This window comes from Caretta caretta, chromosome 1, assembly GCF_965140235.1.
Source record: "Caretta caretta isolate rCarCar2 chromosome 1, rCarCar1.hap1, whole genome shotgun sequence".
Taxonomy (NCBI): domain Eukaryota; kingdom Metazoa; phylum Chordata; order Testudines; family Cheloniidae; genus Caretta; species Caretta caretta.
This window is the reverse complement of record NC_134206.1, coordinates 112028778-112050555: the sequence shown is the minus strand read 5'-3', so window position 1 is coordinate 112050555 and position 21778 is coordinate 112028778. Positions and strand designations below refer to the sequence as shown.

Below are 21778 nucleotides of genomic sequence, written 5' to 3'. Positions count from 1 at the left end.
CTTTATCGCCTCCACTCGACTTTCCCGTCGTGTGGCACTCAGTGGTTTCAGTGTCACAGAGGATGTTCCCAGATGTTTCTTCAAAATTTGCCATCGATGAGTTGATGCAGAGAAAAATACATAGACGCTTTGAATTACATTAAAAAATTCAGCAGCCTCACTGGAAGCTGATGCTGCATCACTGACCACCAAGTTCAAAGAATGAGAACTGCATGGGACAAAAAAGCTCGACTGTTAAACTCTCGGATCCGTGTCTGCACTCCTCTGTTCTTTCCTCTCATGTTGGCACCATTATCGTAGCCCTGACCTCTCATGTCAGCTATCGCAATTCCCGTACCTTCCAGCTTTTTAAGAAGCACATTTGTCATACCAGCTCCTGTAGAATCATCAATGTTAATAAATTCTAGGAAATGCTCTCTGCCAGTCACCATTGCAGGGACATTTTCACTAGGTTCTGTTGTTGTTACAGAACGCACCATTAAAGTCATTTGTTCCGTATGGCTGATGTGAGGTGTGCAGTCCAGAATAAAGTAATATCTTGCTGACTTCAGATCTGCCACAATCTTCTGTTTGACTTTTGTTGCCAGTAACTGTATGAACTCATTTTGAATGGTTTTTCCAAGGTAGTGGTGTGTGTACATTTCTTGGGTAGGGACTCTTTTTAGATGCTCCTGGTGTACACCATCAAACTCAGCCATCAGCTCCACAATTGTAAGGAAGTGTCCATTGTTTGGCACATACAGCTGATCTGAAGCGCCACGCAGTGCTAGGTTTTGGGTAGCAAGCATTCTCACAATGGCAATGATCCTTTTCAGAACATTTTGCCAGTAAAGAGACTCTGATGCGATCTTCTTTTGATGATCATCATCTATGGTGGCCTTTAACCTTAGTCTCATCTCAAGCTCTTTCCACCTATGGAATGCTCTCTGGTGATTTGCTGCCTTCTCATGGCATGTCAGATTTCTAGCCAGATTTTTCCAGTCCTTTGTTCCTGTAGAACCCAATGTGGCTGGAACATTAGACTGGAAGAGTTTGCAACAAAAACAGTAGGCAGCATTTTGAGTTTTTGAGTACATAAGCCATGGCCTCTCCACTTTGTCACCATTGGGGATTTCACGCCAGTAATGTGTTGGATGGAAACTTCTATTTTCATTGTCTTTGGGAAACGAAGTTTTTCACTTGCTGTGGTCCATGCAGTACAAGGAAGTCCCCCAGGCTACTGCTCAAGTGGGTCCACAGTCCTGAATCATCTAGACTTAAGGAACTAAACTCAGCAGCAGCTGTTTCTTGTGCCTCCACCACACTCTTCTCTGATTTACATGCAAATTCCTGAAGAAAAGTGGTTACATCCATTTGAGATAGAGATATGGATGCTGCAGTAGCTGCCAGGTCACCTGCACTCTGACTAACTGGAAGATCAGGCATTTCCTCACCACCTACTGGGGCCGGAAGGCTCACCATGAACATTTGTGTCTATGTATCTCAGGAGAGCTCCTTCCTGCTTAGATAGAAAAACTTCCTTTGCTTTCTTTCTTTTTCTGAATGCTGCTCCAGAGTGATGTTTTCTTCTTTCACTCATGACTGCTGTTCTGTGCCAGCTATAGTGGCTCTCACTCAGTTGAAGGGGACAAATAAGCAGGCTGGTAGCAGGGCCTGAGTAAGGGAAGATATCAGCAACTTAAGGGCCTAACTGGCTCCTGCTAATTCAGTTGGCTGCCTGTTCTCCTCAGGTGGGTTCAGGGAAGCAGCAGGAAACAGGAAGCTCCCTGAGAAGCTGGTGTTAATCAGTCCAGGCTCCTGGGGGTGCTAGAGAGGTACATAAGAGGCTCCTCCTCCTCTCTCTCCCTGCAGCTCCTGCTGCTTTCTGTTATTCTCTCTCACCTTTTCTCCTTCCTCCAGCACAGCACTCCACCATCTCTGTGCATCTAGAGCAGAGAGAATACATATGCACCAACAGTAGACAATTTTCTACACTCTGGGTCCTAGTGGTGCCCCCGAACAGTCTGGCACCTGAGGTGGCTGCCTCAGGTCACCTCATGGTAAGGCCAGCCCTGCATGAAAAGCAAGTGCTGCTTCAAAGCTGCTGCTCTGAACAGACCTAGTCAAAAGCATAGGACAGTACACACTGCACGGTGCCTCACATTGGCTAGAATGAGACACCAGACCACAAAATGGCAGAATCTGCACCAGTATTATCTGCACTTGAAAAATTTACACCACCTACTAGCCACAGGACTGAACACCTAGAGATAGATATGCAAAATGAGGATGTAAGGTCTGAGGCATTTTTCTGAAGTCATATTAGGAGAGGAGCAGCCATAAGCCAAGAAGCACAAATGTCACATCCTCACATTCCTTCCAAATTAGAACGATAAAATCATAGAATATTAGGGTTAGAAGAGACCTCAGGAGATCTAGTCCAATGCCCTGCTCAAAGCAGGACTAACACTCACTAAATCATCCCAGCCAGGGCTTTGTCAAGCTGGGCCTTAAAAACCTCTAAGGATGGAGATTCCACCACCTCCCTAGGTAACACATTCCAGTGCTTCACCACCCTCCTAGTGAAACAGTGTTTCCAAATATCCAACCTAGACCTCCCCCACTGTAACTTGAGACCATTGCTCCTTGTTCTGTCATCTGCCACCACTGAGAACAGCTGAGCTCCATCCTCTTTGGAACCTCCCTTTAGGTAGTTGAAGGCTGCTATCAAATCATAGAATATCAGGGTTGGAAGGGACCTCAGGAGGTCATCTAGTCCAACCCCCTGCTCAAAGCAGGACCAATCCCCAATTAAATCATCCCAGCCAGGGCTTTGTCAAGCCTGACCTTAAAAACTTCTAAGGAAGGAGATTTTACCACCTCCCTAGGTAACGCATTCCAGTGTTTCACCACCCTCCTAGTGAAAAAGTTTTTCCTAATATCCAACCTAAATCTCCCCCACTGCAACTTGAGACCATTACTCCTTGTCCTGTCCTCTTCCACCACTGAGAATAGTCTAGAACCATCCTCTCTGGAACTACCTCTCAGGTAGTTGAAAGCAGCTATCAAATCCCCCCTCATTCTTCTCTTCCGCAGACTAAACAATCCCAGTTCCCTCAGCCTCTCCTCATAAGTCATGTGTTCCAGACCCTTAATCATTTTTGTTGCCCTTCGCTGGACTCTCTCCAATTTGTCCACATCCCTTCTGTAGTGGGGGACCAAAACTGGACACAATAGTCCAGGTGTGGCCTCACCAGTGCCAAATAGAGAAGAATAATCACTTCCCTTAATCTGCTGGCAATGCTCCTACTAATACAGCCCAATATACCATTGGCCTTCTTGGCAATGAGGGCACACTACTGACTCATATCCAGCTTCTCGTACACTGTAATCCCCAGGTCCTTTACTGCAGAACTGCTGCTTAGCCAGTTGGTCCCCAACCTGTAGCGGTGCATGGGATTCTTTCTTCCTAAATGCAGGACTCTGCATTTGTCCTTGTTGAACCTCATCAGATTTCTTTTGGCCCAATCCTCCAATTTGTCTAGATCACTCTGGACCCTATCCCTACCCTCCAGTGTATCTACCTCTCCCCCAAGCTTGGTGTCATCTGCGAACTTGCTGGAGGTGCAATCCACACCATCCTCCAGATCATTGATAAAGATGTTGAACAAAACTGGCCCCAGGACCGACCCCTGGGGCATTCTGCTTGATACCAGCTGCCAACTAGACATTGAGCCATTGAGCACTACCCATTGAGCCTGACAATCTAGCCAGCTTTCTATCCACCTTATAGTCCATTCATCCAATCCATAATTCCTAACTTGCTGGCAAGAATACTGTGGGAGACCGTATCAAAAGCTTTGCTAAAGTCAAGATCTCTCTCATCCACCGCTTCCCCATATCCACAGAGCCAGTCATCTCATCATAGAAGGCAATCAGGTTAGTCAGGCATGATTTGCCCTTGGTGAATCCATGTTGACTATTCCTGATCACCTTCCTCTCCTCCAAGTGCTTCAAAATGGATTCCTTGAGGACCTGCTCCATGATTCTGGTGGGGACTGAAGTGAGGCTGACCAGTCTGTAGCTTCCTGGATTCTCTTTCTTCCCTTTTTTTAAAATATGGGCACTATTTTTGCCTTTTTCCAGTTGTCCAGGACCTCCGCCAATCGCCATGAATTTTCAAAGATAATGGCTGATGTGATTGCAGAGCCACTTGCCAACTCCCTCAGCACCCTTGGATGCATTAGATCTGGACCCATTGAGTTGTGCACGTCCAGCTTCTCTAAATAGCCCTTAACCTGTTCTTTCACCACTGAGGGCTGCTCACCTCCTCCCCATCCTGTGTTGCCCAGTGCAGCAGACTGGGAGCTGACCTTGTCTGTGAAGACTGAGGCAAAAAAAGCATTGAGTACTTCAGCTTTTTCCACAACATCTGTCACTATGTTGCCTCCCGCATTCAGTAAGGGTCCCACACTTTCCCTGACCTTTTCCTTCTTGCTAACATGCCTGTAGAAACGCTTCTTGTTACCCTTCACATGCCTTGCTAGCTGCAACTCCAATTGTGCCTTGGCCTTCCTGATTACACCCATGCATGCTCTAGCAATATTTTTATACTCCTCCCTAGTCAGCTGTGCTAATTTCCACTTCTTTTTGAGTTTAAGCTCAACTAACATTTCACTGTTAAGCCAAGCTGGTCGCCTGCCATATTTGCTATTCTTTCTGCACTTCTGGATGGTTTGTTCCTGTGCCCTCAAGAAGGCTTCTTTAAAATACAGCCAGCTCTCCTGGACTCCTTGCCCCCTCATATTAGCTTCCCAGGGTATCCTGCCCATCAGTTCCCTAAGGGAGTCTAAGTCTGCTTTTCTGAAGTCCAGGGTCCATATTGTGCTAATCTCCTTTCTTCCTTTTGTGAGGATCCTGAACTCAACAAATCTCATGGTCACTGCTGCCTAGGTTGTCACCCACTTCTACTTCCCCTAACAATTCTTCCCTGTTTGTAAGCAGCAGGTCAAGAGGAACACTGCCTCTAGTCGGTTGCTCCAGGACTTGTACCAGGAAGTTGTCCCCAACACTCTCCAAATACTTCCTGGATTATCAAAACAATGTAATATTGGGCTGTTAAGAAGGACCCCTCCTAATAGTACCAACCATCATCAGATAAGCAAGGAATCTCTTAAAATGTTTAAAGAAAACTTTGTTTGATAGCATTCTAATCTGGCAAAGAATCACTTAACAACAGTGGTGGGTGTGAAATCTCTACTTCTTTATTGTTTTGCTTTTATGGTCCCCACTTCTCTATTGTTTATCTGTATGGTTTCTGTCTGGTTCTTTGATTGTTTCTGTCTGTTGCATAATTAATTTTACAAGATTTAAATAAACTGAAGTGGTGGGGTATGATTGGGTAAAGAATTATTTCACAATATGTTAGGATTGGTCAAAGAATTCTTTTGTAATATCTTAGTAAACTGATTTGTTAAGGTATAGCTAAGCAGGACTCAAGTTTCACTACATAAACAGGCTGAAGAAAGAGACCAGCTTGGAAGGAAAAAGAAAGGAAAAGGGAAAGAGGAGGAAAGACCTAAAAGAAGAAGAACTCACCCCACCCCCCCACCAAGAGGCAGCCTAAAATCAGAGCTGCTAAGAATCCTTTGCACAACCACTTTGACATGCAGCAACCAGAACTGAGATGAGATGGACCTTGCCTGGCCAACAGGGAAAGTCTGCCTACATGATCAGGATTGGTGAGCATAGCACTTTATGCTTAGCATGTGTATTTTGCTTGGTAATTGTTAATAAATAGATTATAAGGCTATTACTGCGTAAGGCTCTTTCACTGGTAAAAAGATCCTGCAAACCCATAGACAGGGCCATTCCAAGCTATTCTGGGGCCCTACACAGCTCCCCCGAACGGAGAAGGAGAAGACCTCCGGGGGGAAGGGGGAGAGACGGACTGGCCCCAGGCCTCCGCTGGGGGAGGGGGCGGGGCTGGCTTGGGGGACAGGGGGGGAACTGCCCCCCAGCACTCAGCGGCAGTGCGGCAGGGGCCGGGTTGCTGTACTTCCTGCCGCCAGTGAGTGTGGGCCCAGCCCTGCTGCAGTCCTCAGGGGCGGGGCTGGGGCACGGGCAGAGCAGGGGCAGGAAGAGGTGGGGCTAAGGCGGAGCAGGGGCAGGGGCCATGGGAAGAGGCATGGCAGTGGCTGGAGCAGCATGCAGCTGCACAGGGCACCAGAAAATTTGGTGCCCCAAATTTCCTGGTGACCTACGCAGCTGCGTACGGGTAGGGACGGCTCTGCCCACAGAAGAGTATGCCCTGAGCCCTAGGAAGTAGGTAGGGGTGTGTGCCTTTTGCCTAGAGCCCTACGAACTGAGAAAGGGTAGGGGTGCCTAAATCAACTGGGGTACTCCTTGAGCCTTAGGAACTGGGTAAAGGTGAGTGCCCTAGAGTGTGTGTGTAACAAGAATGGGACCCATAGGTGCCAACTTTTCCTGGCACCAGTGGGTGCTCAACCCCTCCCGCCCCGACGCCACCCCCACCCCACCCCCATTCCAACCCCTTCCCCAAAGTCCCCACCCCTTCTCTGACCCTATTGGACTCCTTCCCCAAATACCCGCCCTGGCCCTGCCTCTTCCCCAAGCATGCCGCATTCCCCCTCCTCCCCCCAGTGCTTTCGCAGTGACAAGTGCTGGGAGCTAGGGGGAGAAAAGGAGCCATGGTGCACTCAGGGGAGGAGGTAGAGGCGGAGTGGAGACAGAGGTGAGCTGGGTCGCGGGGGGCAGGGAGCTGCCAGTGGGCGCAGAGCACCCACCAATTTTTCCCCATGGGTGCTCCAGCCCCGGAGCATCCACGGACTCGGAACCTATGATGGGACCCATCAGCAAGATTTAAGGGCAATCCCCTGCTGAGAACCCACCCTCTGCTGTTAGGGAAAGGGGAGAGTGGTAGAATTACTATTAGTATATGTCTCTGGACCCTGCTTGGCAGCTTTATCTTTTGTATCAGCATCTGGCTAGTAGGTGCCTGGTAAAACTGAAGTTACTGAAAGATAGAAGGACCTTTCAGTCACTTCTCTGTCCTCCATAGTTTTCTGCTGTAAGAAAGAGTCAAAGGCAGAAGAATGGAAGACATAAGAAGCCTCCAGTACTGCACCCTGTCCCAGCCTTCTCTTTTGGCTCGCCTCTGTGAATAACAAACTTTTTTTCAATTAACAACAATATGAAACTGACATGACACTCAGGAGCTAGAAGCTATATGCTTCAGCCTACTAAGAGTAAGAGGTGAAGACAGTAGGCCACAGACACCCAGAAGTTTGGCTTTTGCAGCTAACATCCCACTGGGAAAGTGAAAAAGTGCTTCCTAGAACACATCAATATTAACCAAGGAATTCACACATTTAATACAAATAAACTAGAACAAAACCGGAATAATGTGCAAACAAGTAACCTTAAACCTACCTCATGTAAACTTCGCTCTCTTTTCAACCACCATTTTCCAGAGTCATCTCTCATTATTCTGCTTTATATAAGATTGTTAAATCACCATACTAATATTTTACAAATATAAGAAAAGGGAGGGTTTAAAATAATCTACTTGTCCCAAGTGAGTAGTAAGCTTGACATGACACACAAGGGGAACACCTTCCACTTCAGCAGAATCTAAGCTTTCTTAAAAACAAAAAAAACACGCTTCTAGATTTGATAGTTCTAAAGAATCTTCAAAATGTGACCAAAATGTAATATAATGCAGTGATTTATTCCCAAGCCTGCAGACAGATCTCTTCAGTACCTCTTTTGCTACTAGTACCTTTGCCAAGCAGCAGGAGAGTGAAATGTGTAAGATTCTTATTAGCTTCACAGTTGCTATTTAAAACTAGATCCGAAGGGAAAACTGATGTTTTAGTTTGTTGACAGTTCCAAATAACTTTAAAAAAATCTTTTAGAGTCAGATGAAAGGTGTCATTTTAACTGAGCTTTTTTTAAAAAAAAAAACGTTTTTTCGGGTTTTTTGTAATTAAACTTGAGACAATTTCTAGATAAAAAGTCATTTTGAATCAAAAAATAAAAAGTTTAATTTTTAAAATGTCAGAGAAACATTTTGATTTTTCATTTTTTTTAAAAACTAGAACAATTCACGAAATGGTTTGGTTGATGTGAATGTGCATTTTTTCACCTAAAAATGTTTTGTACAGCAGTGAAATTGTCAAAAATCATGTTAATTTCATAACGATTACCACAGCTTCAGAAAGCTATATGCTGCAGAGGCCATCTCCTGCACTTCCATTAAGCACTGGCATAGAGACAACATGATACAGTTCTGTGGTGACCTAGAATCCTATTTTGACGTCTCCGACTCAAGGAATATTTCCAAAATACCTCTGAACAACATACTAATCCACAGAGGCCTCCCTACCAACACTACAGAAAGAGGGATTCTAGGTGGACTCCTCCTGAAGGTCGAAACAGCAGACTGGACTTCTACATAGAGTGCTTCCGCCGACGTGCACGGGCTGAAATTGTGGAAAAGCAGCATCACTTGCCCCATAACCTCAGCCATGCGGAACGCAATGCCATCCACAGCCTCAGAAACAACTCTGACATCATAATCAAAAAGGCTGACAAAGGAGGTGCTGTTGTCATCATAAATAGGTCGGAATATGAACAAGAGGCTGCTCGGCAGCTCTCCAACACGAGTTTCTACAAGCCATTACCCTATGATCCCACTGAGAGTTACCAAAAGCAACTACAGCATTTGCTCAAGAAACTTCCTGAAAAAGCACAAGATCAAATCCGCACAGACACACCCCTGGAACCCCAACCTGGGATATTCTATCTACTACCCAAGATCCATAAACCTGGAAATCCTGGGCGCCCCATCATCTCAGGCATTGGCACCCTGACAGCAGGATTATCTGGCTATGTAGACTCCCTCCTCAGGCCCTACGCTACCAGCACTCCCAGCTACCTTCGAGACACCACTGACTTCCTGAGGAAACTTCAATCCATCGGTGATCTTCCTGATAACACCATCCTGGCCACTATGGATGTAGAAGCCCTCTACACCAACATTCCACACAAAGATGGACTACAAGCCGTCAAGAACACTATCCCCGATAATGTCACGGCTAACCTGGTGGCTGAACTTTGTGACTTTGTCCTTACCCATAACTATTTCACATTTGGGGACAATGTATACCTTCAGATCAGCGGCACTGCTATGGGTACCCGCATGGCCCCACAGTATGCCAACATTTTTATGGCTGATTTAGAACAACGCTTCCGCAGCTCTCGTCCCCTAAAGCCCCTACTCTACTTGCGCTATATTGATGACATCTTCATCATCTGGACCCATGGAAAAGCAGCCCTTGAGGAATTCCACCATGATTTCAACAATTTCCATCCCACCACCAACCTCAGCCTGCTCCAGTCCACACAAGAGATCCACTTCCTGGACACTACAGTGCTAATAAATAATGGTCACATAAACACCACGCTATACCGGAAACCTACTGACCGCTATTCCTACCTGCATGCCTCCAGCTTTCACCCTGACCACACCATACGATCCATCGTCTACAGCCAAGCTCTGCGATACAACCGCATTTGCTCCAACCCCTCAGACAGAGACAAACACCTACAAGATCTCTGTCAAGCTTTCTTACAACTACAATACCCACCTGCGGAAGTAAAGAAACAGATTGATAGAGCCAGAAGAGTTCCCAGAAGTTACCTACTACAGGACAGGCCTAACAAAGAAAATAACAGAACGCCACTAGCCGTCACCTTCAGCCCCCAACTAAAACCCCTCCAACGCATTATTAAGGATCTACAACCTATCCTAAAGGATGACCCAACACTCTCACAAATCTTGGGAGACAGGCCAGTCCTTGCCTACAGACAGCCCCGCAACCTGAAGCAAATACTCACCAACAACCACATACCACACAACAGAACCACTAACCCAGGAACTTATCCTTGCAACAAAGCCCGTTGCCAATTGTGCCCACATATCTATTCAGGGGACACCATCACAGGGCCTAATAACATCAGCCACACTATCAGAGGCTCGTTCACCTGCACATCCACCAATGTGATATATGCCATCATGTGCCAGCAATGCCCCTCTGCCATTTACATTGGTCAAACTGGACAGTCTCTACGTAAAAGAATAAATGGACACAAATCAGATGTCAAGAATTATAACATTCATAAACCAGTCGGAGAACACTTCAATCTCTCTGGTCACACAATCACAGACATGAAGGTCGCTATCTTAAAACAAAAAAACTTCAAATCCAGACTCCAGCGAGAAACTGCTGAATTGGAATTCATTTGCAAATTGGATACTATTAATTTAGGCTTAAATAGAGACTGGGGGTGGCTAAGTCATTATGCAAGGTAGCCTATTTCCCCTTGTTTTTTCCTACCCCCCCCCCCCCAGATGTTCTGGTTTAACTTGGATTTAAACTTGGAGAGTGGTCAGTTTGGATGAGCTATTACCAACAGGAGAGTGAGTGTGTGTGTGTGTATGGGGGTGGGGGGTGTGTGTGAGAAAACCTGGATTTGTGCAGGAAATGGCCCAACTTGATTATCATGCACATTGTGTAAAGAGTTGTCACTTTGGATGGGCTATCACCAGCAGGAGAGTGAATTTGTGTGGGGGGTGGAGGGTGAGAAAACCTGGATTTGTGCTGGAAATGGCCCAACCTGATGATCACTTTAGATAAGCTATTACCAGCAGGACAGTGGGGTGGGAGGAGGTATTGTTTCATATTCTCTGTGTATATATAAAGTCTGCTGCAGTTTCCACGGTATGCATCCGATGAAGTGAGCTGTAGCTCACGAAAGCTCATGCTCAAATAAATTTGTTAGTCTCTAAGGTGCCACAAGTACTCCTTTTCTTACTGTGTTCAAGGTACTCTCTGCCAAACTTTCCATACCCCTCATTCTTCGTGTTTAGAGAACAGACTCTCCATGAGTGTCTCAGCTTGCATCCTACCCTGTGTTCACATCACCCCTTGCACCTCCTTCTTGGATACCTCAGTCTCTTGCATCATCTATGCCAGTGGTCCTCAACCTTTTTGGGCTCAGGGCCTATTTATAAATGTTTATTGCCTGTTGTGAGCCATTAAATAGTCTGGGGATAGAGGCCCTGGGGCAGAGCCATAACTAGGCATTTTAGCACCCAGGGCAAGCAAGCATATTTGCACCTCGTACTAGAGGTGATGATAGGGGATGGGGGGGGGGGGTACACAGGGTCATGTGCTCACCCCACCCCCAGGTTTTTTGGTTGTGACCCCCCGCAACCCAGTCGGGCTGGGTGGCCTGCTAAGATGAGTCAGGGATGGAGGTTGTGATGCAGGCAAACCAGCTTAGATTAAAGGCAATAGGCAGTTCACCTGTCTGTGAACCTCAGAGGAACGTCAAGAGGTATTGTAACGTGCAAAGCAACTCACTCATAACATCTGTAAAAATCTTGTAAAATTTGATCTGTTAATTTTGGCAATATCCTGTTGCTTATTTGTTATTAAGCATGCCCTATAGTGAATAACCCTAGATCATAAGAAATACTAATGTTATTGTATCCACTTGGCTATGAACCTATTGGTTGCTAATGTTATTGTATCCACTTGTTAGACTAGAACAAAGCCACACTGTGTTTACATGGCACGTGCCCCATTAATTACATTTACACTAAGTTTACCTGTGATTGTTGTCTGTATACTTAATTAATCCTGGAGCAATATTGTGTGTTAGTGATTAGTTGTGAATTCATTTGATGCGTAAAACTGCATCAAAGCTAAATGTTTTTGGCTATCACATTGTTCCCGTTTATCTATATCCATTTGTCTAAAGTTGCTCAGCAAGGAGAAACATTGTTGAGCACACAACACCTATGCTTTGAAGTCAAAGGGAAATCTAGGGACACATGCTGTGCTAAAAACACTTCACAGGCTATATTCTACTATAAATACTGGATGTTGGGAATGATCCTGACATCTTTGATCTTTTTGGATGCTGTCTGGTAGCTTTCTAGATACAGACAGAGTTCCGCAAATCCGCTTTGGAAAAACCCTGAGAGAATTTGTGAAAAGACCCTATGAGACTGGCAGATTGCTACATCACTGCTTTTATTTTGAACCTAAAAACCCTAATTCACCTGAAATGTATTTTATTTGCTTTAAACTTGCTATGACTCTCATTGCTTTTTCCTAACTAATAAATCTTTAGTTTTAGTTTACTAAAGGATTGGCTACGGTAGAGGTCGGCAACCTATGGCATGCGTGCCAAAGATGGCATGCGAGCCAATTTTTAATGGCACGCTGCTGTCTGCCAAGGACAGCAGCGTACAATTAAAAATCCTGCCCGCCCCCTCCCACCACTCTCTCCTTGCAGGGAAGGCAAGCTCCCCCCCCCAGCGTGCTGGGTTCTTGCCCCTCCTCCCCCCTGCGGCCAATCAGCTGACGGCCCTTGCTATGGAGGGGAGAGGGAAAAGCAGAGCCGCGGTGCTCTCTGCTCCGGGGACGTTGGGGAAAAGGGTGGAATTGGTATATCCCCTCCAGCCCCCGGCCTTGAGCCGCTCAGGGCAGGGGGCTGGGAGCACCCCCACCACCCCAGCCCTCTGCCCTGACCCCTGCACCCCCCACACACCCTAGCCCCGTGCCCTGACCCCTGCACCCCACACATCCCCACCCTGAGCACCATATGGGAGCTCCTGCACACACACACACGCACACCCCCAGCCCTCTGCCCTGACCCCTGCACACCCCAGCCCCGATCCCTGCACCCCACCCCCCAAACCCAGCCCTGACTCCGGCACCCCCCACACATACCCAGCCCCCCATCCTGACTCCTGCCCCCCCCCACAGCCCCAGCCCCCCCACAGCCTGTGCCGACTCTTGCACCCCCACATCCACATCCCTACCCCCACCCTGAACATCAAACGGGAGCTCCTGCACACACACACAATCCCACCTGCACCCCTCGCACCAAATGGGAGCTGCCCAGGTAAGTGCTCTACACCCAAACCTCGTGCCCCAACCCTGAGCCCCCTCCCTCATTCTAGCTCCTGGCCAGACCCTGCATCCCAATCCCCAGCCTGCTCCTTCACCCCCAGCCCTGTTCTCAGTGCACTCCCACCCTCAGCTCAGTGCAGAGAGAGGAAGAGAATGGGCCAGAACCAGGGAGAAAGTAGGTACCTACTCTGTATGGACAGCGCCAGGACCCCAGACCGGCAGCGGGCTGAGCGGGACCGGCAGCCGGGACTCTGGATGGCAGGAGCCGGCGGACAGAACCCCAGACCGGCAGCGAGCTGACTTGCTCAGGGGTCCTGGCCACCGGCCCCGCTCAGCCTGCTGCAGGCCCTGGGTTCTGGCTGCCGGCCCCTTGCCAGCCAGGGTCCCAGCCACAGGCCCTGCTCAGCCCACTGCCGGCCTAGGTGAACAGAAACCCAGGCCAGCAGTGAACTTAGCGTGCCAGCGGTGTAAGATCAGCATTTTAATTTAATTTTAAAGGAAGCTTCTTAAACATTTTGAAAACCTTGTTTACATACAATAGTTTAGTTATAGAATATACAGACTTATAGACAGAGACCTTCTAAAAAGCGTTAAAATTTAGTACTGGCACGCGAAACCTTAAATTAAAGTGAATAAATGAAGACTCGGCACACCACTTCTAAAAGGCTTCCGACCCCCGGGCTGCAGCATTGCCCTTGGTGAGATCTAGAGCATATTTTGACCTGGGGAAAGTGACTGGCCTTTTGGGGCTGGAAGTAACCAAATGTGGCTCCATAGTAAAACTAATATAGTGATCCCGGAGGACTATACCACCAACCTGGGGGGTCTGCCCTGATTTCTGACAGTCAGACCTGAGTTTGGCACTCTTAGCAGTGAGCCACTCCAGACACCAACACAGAGGTGATGCTCCCTTTCCAAGCCTTGGCCCCACCGAGCCCCACCACACACCCTGGATGGCTGCCCTGCTCTGGTTGCAGTCCTGCCCTAGAGTGGTTTCAGTCGGATCCTGCCCCCCGGGGGGATTGAGTTCTGCCTGACACACCCCACAGTAGTGGCTCCTGCAGCTCCTGTGCTGTGGGGCTGACTGGACTTGGCTCTTTGCTCTGGGTGTTGCAACCTCCAGGGTTGCAGCACTGCTCAGGTTTGGCCCTGCCACCCTCAACTGGACCAAATTTGTGAGAGTGAAGTTGTGACCTGGCTCACAGGGTTGTTTTCCTTGCCCCCTCTCCAACCATTATTGTAGAAAATATAATCAGAAATGTTCTGATGTTTACAAGATAGGAGGGAAGAAAATGGGAGTGAGTTGTCGTGGAAGGGAGCAGACGAGAGGAAGAGTATCTAGTTCACAAGAGAATTAGATAAATTTACGGAAACTAGGTCAATCAATGGTGGGCAAACTACAGCCCGGGGGCCACATGCAGCCCTTCAGAAGTTTTAACCTGGCCCTTAGCTCTAGCCAGGGAGCGGGATTCGGGGCTTGCCCCGCTCCATGCGTGCCGTGGCCAGGAACTGCGGCCAATGGGAGCTGCAGGGGCGGTGCCTGCGAACAGGGCAGCGTGCAGAGCCACCTGGCCCTGCCTCCGCATAGCAGCTGGAAGAGGGAAATGCTGCTGCTTTTGGGAGCTGCTTGAGGTAAGTGCCCCCCTCCCGCACCCTGACCCCTTGCCCCAACCCTGATCCTCCTCCCATCCTCCGAACCCCCCTGCTCCAGCCCGGAACCCCCTCCCGCACCCTGAACTCATTTCTGGCCCCACCTCAGAGCCTGCACCCCCAGCCAGAGCCCTCATCCCGTCCTGCACTCCAACCCCCAATTTCATGAGCATTCATGGCCCGCCATATAATTTCCATACCCAGATGTGGCCCTCAGGCCAAAAAAAGTTTGCCCACCCTAGCCTCTATTTGCCAGAAGCTGGGAATGAGCGACAGAGAATGGATCACTTGATGATTACCTGTTTTGTTCATTCCCTCTGAGACACCTGGCATTGCCCACTGTTGGAAGACAGGATACTGGGCTAGATGGACCTTTGGTCTGACCCAGTATGGCCGTTCTTATGTGGTTGAAGTGCCATTCATTCAAATTTGCCTACCCAGGCTCCAATCATCATGACAGCTGGGCCAAAGCTGAATGGTGCTGGGACCCCAGAGGTTGCAGTGCCTGGAGCAAGGAGGTGAGCCCAGCCAGCACTGTGGGACTGGAACCGCTTTTAAACATTCTGGTGACTCAATTTTGGGTTCTGACCTATGGGCTGAGAAACCCTGATCTATGCCCCTGTTCTGCCTCCAGGTCTCCAGCACTTACATCCCCTGCAAGGATTGCCCAGTCACATAAGCCATGTCCTCCTCACACTCTTCCCCTCTTCTCCGCCTTCCACAACAACTCACTTCCATTTCCTTCCCTCCTATCTTGTAAACATCAGAACATTTCTGATTAGATGGAGAGGGGGCAAGGAAAACAAGAGGATTACAGTGAACGTGCCCAAGGAAGCACGGCATGTAACTCCACTATAATGGCACTTTCTCTGGATGGGAGACTGTGACAGGGTCAGTGGGGTATAAGCTGACCTGTAGGACTGCTGAGCCCTCCAAACTCACCAACCTGGGCTGGCTGCCTCTCACACAGTGATGCTGATGTCAAGCTACAACCCTCTGACAGATTCTGCATTCACACCACCGTCCACAGGCAGAGACGCACCCAACTGAGTTACATAAATGATCTCCTTGCCACTTATGAACCATCAATAAAGGATCCAGCCAATTCCCCCAGGTCTCCAGCACTGCACCCCAGAAATACACCATCTTGCACTGCTCAAGGTTCTCTTGAGCAATGCAAACCCATTAATAAGTTTGCCACTTCCTCATAGAAAAGTGGACATGCACCAGCCTTTGTAATCTGAGCTGAGATTCCCCTAGCATTTCAACCAAAAACACACTGTTTTAGGTAAATTATAAAACAGATGTATTAAGTACAGAGAGATAGATTTTAAGTGATCATCAGTAACAGGCATAGAGAGCAAACTTGGTTACTTAAACAAAAATAAACTCTCAGTCTAAATTCTAAGTTAAAGAGACTAAGCAAGATTTGAATCAAGCAGTGTCTCACCCTGACAGCTGGTACAAGCAACTGACAGTTCCTCAATACCCAGACTGAGCCCTTTTCCAGACTGGGACGAAATTTCACAGTTCAAAAAGTCTTTTCCTTCCAGAAGATCTTCCAGGTGTTGAGATGGGGGCCGGGGGGGGGGGGGGGGGCAGAGGCCCAGTGATGATGTCACTGTCTGTCTTTTTACACCTTCTTCTAGCTGCTAGAAAGATCCTTGCAGTGGCATTGGGGTCAGTCAGTCAGTTCCCATTGGTCAAGCAGTCTCCATTGTGTACGTGCCTTCTGTAAGGAGCCTCTGGGATAGTCAATTGTTTTCTTAATGGGCCATCAACGTCCATCTGGCCAGTGATGGGTGCTCCTTTGTCCTTACTGAAAGTTTCATTGTCAGAGTCTCCCAACCTCACAGCATATTTCAATAGCACATATTGCAATACTTCATAATTCCACAAACACTGATAGTACATACAACCCAACAGGTTATTAATGTTCAATAGATTAAGACTTTTAAAATGATACCTCGCCAGGCATGCATTTGAACCAAACATATCCTAATCATATCACAGGAGTGAATATGGGGTTCCAGAGTGCTACTTTGGGGTACAGAGTGTCACAGAGACCTGCTTTGGCTCCCCAGAGAGCAGCCCTGCTCCGACAAACTTTTCCCACAATCTGAATAAGTTTCCGAGACCTGAAGAAGAGCTCTGTATAAGCGTGAAAGCTTGTCTCTCACCAATAGAAGTTGGTCCAATAAAAGATATTACCTCACCCACCTTGTCTCTCTAAATTTTGCCAGGTCTGTTGGACTGGGGCTCTCTTTGGTAAACCTTAACAGATCAAGGTGAGGCTGGAGAGCCACAATAGTCAGTGAAACACTCATGCTTCACTATCACACTTCTGTGCTTTAAAGTGATTATTTTATAAAGAAGGCAATCTCAGTTGCCTTGTCTTCACACAAAGAAGTGCAGTTACGACACAGAATGCTATATTACTGCCAAAGTATATGAATAGTCTCACCTCTCATATTCCTTTGCCTTCTAAAGTAATGCTCGGGTTGGGAGTTACAGGGGTTCTCATTAGACTGTTTTTTATAACTAATTATTAACCTTCTCTAAATTTCAATAATGAATATTTTTAACTCCCTGTAACTACTACATTACTTCTAACTTATCTGAGAACAGATTTACTGCTAGCTTTGCTCAAAATTCCATCTTTACACTAGGAATAAGTGTTGAAAGTTTGGTATAGATCCATATTTTTCATACAAAACAAAAGAATTTAAACCTCTTTTTAATCATTAGAAATCCCTATGAAACCTTCACCATATTACCCTCCATAATGCATTAGTAAAATTGGAAAGTACTACCTTTATTGCAGCTTCTCTCAAGGCCTCCAATCGCTGTCTACTACTTTCTTTCATGTTTACAACATCTTTGTAGTCACCTTGAAGGGCTCTTTGGAGTCCATGGATTGCTTGAAAGACTGAATTTTCACTTTCATTCAGCTCCTTCTGGAAAATTTCAAATGTGTGCACCTGAAAAAGTTTCTCTTCATCTGACAGCCCCAAGTCCTTCTCCACTGATCTTATTGCATTTTTTAGTTTGTTGAGAACCACATTCTTTTGACGAAGGAGCCCAGATAGCTTTCTGCAGTTTTCTAAGACCCATTGTTTTCTCTGTGTGACAGCAGCACCTTTCCCACGATGCAGCTTTATTGCATGCTTTACTACATCTTCATGCTCCGCAGTGTTCAATAACTGGCAGCAAAGCAGTGAAATCAATATCCATAGAGAATTTAATTCAGTTGCCTTCATTGTATTGCTGTATACAACCAGGAACAGTCCAAAGCCTTCTATAACATGCTTTTTGCATTTCGAATATACATGTTGTGCTGAAAGATAATACACATTAGCTGTCAAACATGGTTCAGTATTGGGCCACTGGATCAAATCCAATTTAAAAAAAAGTCTCAAATGAAGTGCGAGTTCTCCCTGATCAATAGATAGTCAAAACCACCAAATCTTTCTGGTTTAGTAACATTTTTATTTTCCTGGGCTACCTGTTCTCCAAAACATAATACCTTGCTTTAAATCCATCAAGCTGTAAAGCTTAGCAATACCACACTGGTCACTCATGCTTCTTTTGGATGAGATGCGGACTGTTTCTTTAAACTTATTTGTTAAGATAAGGGTTGGACTTAGTTACTAGTATGTAAGTTTGCTCTTTTTACAATATCCATGAACCATCTGTGGTTTTCAAGCCTACATTTAAAAAAAATATATGCCATTGTCAAATTACGGATACCACCTCAACATATAATAGCTGCTTTATAGAAGATACAGAAAAACAAATTCTTTGCCTCAAAGAGACTACAAATAAGTCATATAAGACTACATGCTTGCAAAATTCTCATTTCACATAGGACACATAGCAATGAGATTTTCCTGACGTTTTGTCATTTCCAGCTTGAGACAGACTTGGACCAATTTCCCTAAGCTATCCCAGTATCTCTCAACATCATTTTTCAGTGCCTTTCTGAGGAAAACATTGTAAAATGTCAGTCAATATCATTTATAAACCAAACTCCTAGTGCTGATAATAAATAATTCAAAATAAACATTTAAAAAGATAGTCAAAGTTATGTGTCTTTAGCACTAACTATGGTAGGATTTCAAATAATGGACAAAGGATGTGCACAGTCTGCATTAGTTCAGAAATTATGTGCAAACATGGTACCCAATAAAGGCCTTAGATTTCCTTAAAAAAAAAAAAAAAGTATTTGCCATCTAAACATGCCATTCTAGAATTGCAGAATTTAAATTTTAGCAAATTTCAGTAGAACAGGTAAATAACTGCCTTAATATTTAGCTGCAATTTTGAACTTTGGTGCAATAACCATAGTCAAGAAAGATTACAAGTACAAATAACTTGATCAGTCCAACTGAGACACCACCTCTCTACTCATGATACACTGCCAATTACAATGAGCACATTAATGATGCTAGCAGGGCTGTCCTTAGGCATACGCAGCATACATGGCTGCGTAGGGCACCCGAAAATTTGAGGCACCATTCCCCTCACTGGCCATGGCTGGAATCCTCTCTTCTCCGGCTCCTCCCGCATACTGGGCCAATGGGCTTCCCCCCGCCCCCAATCCTGCCACCTCCCTCACTTGGTCCTCAGCTGGCCGGCAGAGGGCTCCAGTCTCCGGCTCTGCTACCCCAGCCCCGGGGAGTCCAGAGTGGCACAGCTGGTCACTGGCAGCCCAGCCCACCACCGCCCAGAGCAGAGTCCCTCCCTGGACCCTGCCTTCCTGCGCTGCTTGCCCTCTGGCAGAGACCAGGCCAGGAGAAGCGAAACGTCCAGGTGAGTCAGGGGGCGGTAGCTGGGTCAAGGAGAGGAGGGAACTTAGTGACAGTGCACTCACTGTCTCTCACGCTTCCCACACACACACTCTGTCTCTCATGAGTCACAGTTCCCCAATACAGATTGTCACACAGTCACACACACACACACTGTCAAGGTTCCTTCCCCACTCTGGACTCTAGGGTACAGATGTGGGGACCTGCATGAAAACCCCCTAAGCTTATTTTTACCAGCTTAGGTTAAAACTTCCCCAAGGTACAAACTATTTTACCTTTTGCCCTTGGACTTTATTGCTGCCACCACCAAGCGTCTAACAGATATATAACCGGTAAAGAGCCCGCTTGGAAATGTCTTTCCCCCCCAAAGTCCTCCCCAAACCCTACACTCCCTTTCCTGGGGAAGGCTTGATAAAAATCCTCACCAATTTGCATAGGTGAACACAGACCCAAACCTTGGATCTTAAGAACAATGAAAAAGCAATCAGCTTCTTAAAAGGAGAATTTTAATAGATGAAAAAGTAAAAGAATCACCTCTGTAAACTCAGGATGGTAAATACCTTACAGGGTAATCAGATTCAGAACATAGAGAACCCCTCTAGGCAAAACCTTAAGTTACAAAAAGACACAAAAACAGGAATCTACATTCCATTCAGCACAGCTTATTTTCCTCAGCCGTTTAAACAAAACGGAATCTAACGCATATCTAGCTAGATTACTTACTAAGTTCTAAGACTCCATTCCTGTTCTGTCCCCAGCAAAAGCATCACACAGACAGAAAGAGCCTTTGTTTCTCCCCCCCTCCAGCTTTGAAAATATCTTGTCTCCTCATTGGTCATTTTGGTCAGGTGCCAGCGAGGTTATCCTAGCTTCTGAACCCTTTACAGGTGAAAGGGTTTTTCCTCTGGCCAGGAGGGATTTTAAAGGTGTTTACCCTTCCCTTTATATTTATCTCACACACACACACACAGAATCTGAAACACACTCTTTCATACAGTCCCCCAACACACACACACAGGCTCTCTCTCTGGCTCTCTCTCATACACACTCTCACGCATGCACACGCATACACATGTATTATTGTTATTACTGCTTGGTACTTCCTGTTAAAATGCTTGTGGTGAGCCAGGAGTGGCAAGGGGCTGCAGGCTCTGGCAAGATGCAGCCCTCACGTGACAGTGTGAGGCCTGCCGTAAGCCACTGCCACAGCATCTGCTGTGTACAAAGCTCGGGGTGTGTCAGCAATGGGGAGAGGTTCTGTGGGTCTGCGGGCAGGTGTGATGGCTGTGCCCCCTCGACACACTGGGGTCAGTGGCGCCGACTGGGGACCGCCTTCAGTGGAGCACAGGGTCACCAGTTTAATGCTGCGTAGGGCCCCATAAATCCTAAGGACGGCCCTGGATGCTAGGTCACTAGATATAAGAGAGGAGGAAGGGCTGGCACAGTGCTCTTCATAAGGGCCCTAAGCTTCTGGAATTCACTCCTATCCCCGTTCTAAATAGCTTAGATTTGTCAACTTTCAGGTCATGCCTCAGGGACCTTTGCTTCAACTGGCCTATAGAAGAAAGATGGGGGATTGAGATATAAGCCAATGTATACATTTGACTGAGAGATTTACTACTCAGCAGATTGGTTTAACAAATTTTTATTAGGCAAAACACTTAGTAAGAAATTCTTATTTACTTACAAGTGGGAAGCTCATTAGGATAGTTTCACCACAAAGTCACCCCCAACACAGGAGCATATACAATTTCTGCTTTCCATTGTTTAGACTAACTTCTTTATATTTTGGAGGAAGGAAGGCGGGGAGGGTATGTTTATGTATTAGTTTATTTTTATGACAGGTTTCAGAGTAGCAGCTGTGTTAGTCTGTATTCGCAAAAAGAAAAGGAGGACTTGTGGCGCCTTAGAGACGAACAAATTTGAGCATAAGCTTTTGTGAGCTACAGCTCATTCATCGGGTGCGTTCAGTGAATGCACTCGAATGCATCTGATGAAATGAGCTGTAGCTCACGAAAGCTTATGCTCAAATAAATTTGTTAGTCTCTAAGGTGCCAGAAGTACTCCTGTTCTTTTTATTTTTTTGTTAACTCTTTTGTCCTGTCAGCACAGGTTTTGTGCTAGTGCAAACCAATTTTTTCTAGCTTTGTGGCTACACTTTTTTTTAAACAAACTATTACTCTGCGTTTTTCTTACACAGGCACAATACTAAACATAATTAGTCTGCAATGTCTTTACACATGCACAGTTCTACTTAAGCTTAAGCTGTTAAAGGTTATCAAAACAGAGTCTTAAAAATCACAGCAGGCTTCAATCAGGCCTAAAGCATGC

The 21778-nt window shown here is 46.4% G+C and overlaps 1 protein-coding gene across 2 annotated transcripts in view; it reads right to left on the bottom strand.

Annotated features, from left to right (window-relative positions):
• SLC9D1 (solute carrier family 9 member D1) overlaps positions 1-21778 on the bottom strand; it is a 74035-nt gene that overhangs the window by 45862 nt on the left and 6395 nt on the right. For both annotated transcript variants that reach the window (XM_048855983.2, XM_048855984.2), the window contains exon 2: positions 17453-17976. In XM_048855983.2, coding sequence (XP_048711940.2) covers positions 17453-17899 — 447 coding nt within the window. In that variant the 5' untranslated portion in view covers positions 17900-17976. The remainder of the gene's footprint in view (positions 1-17452; positions 17977-21778) is intronic.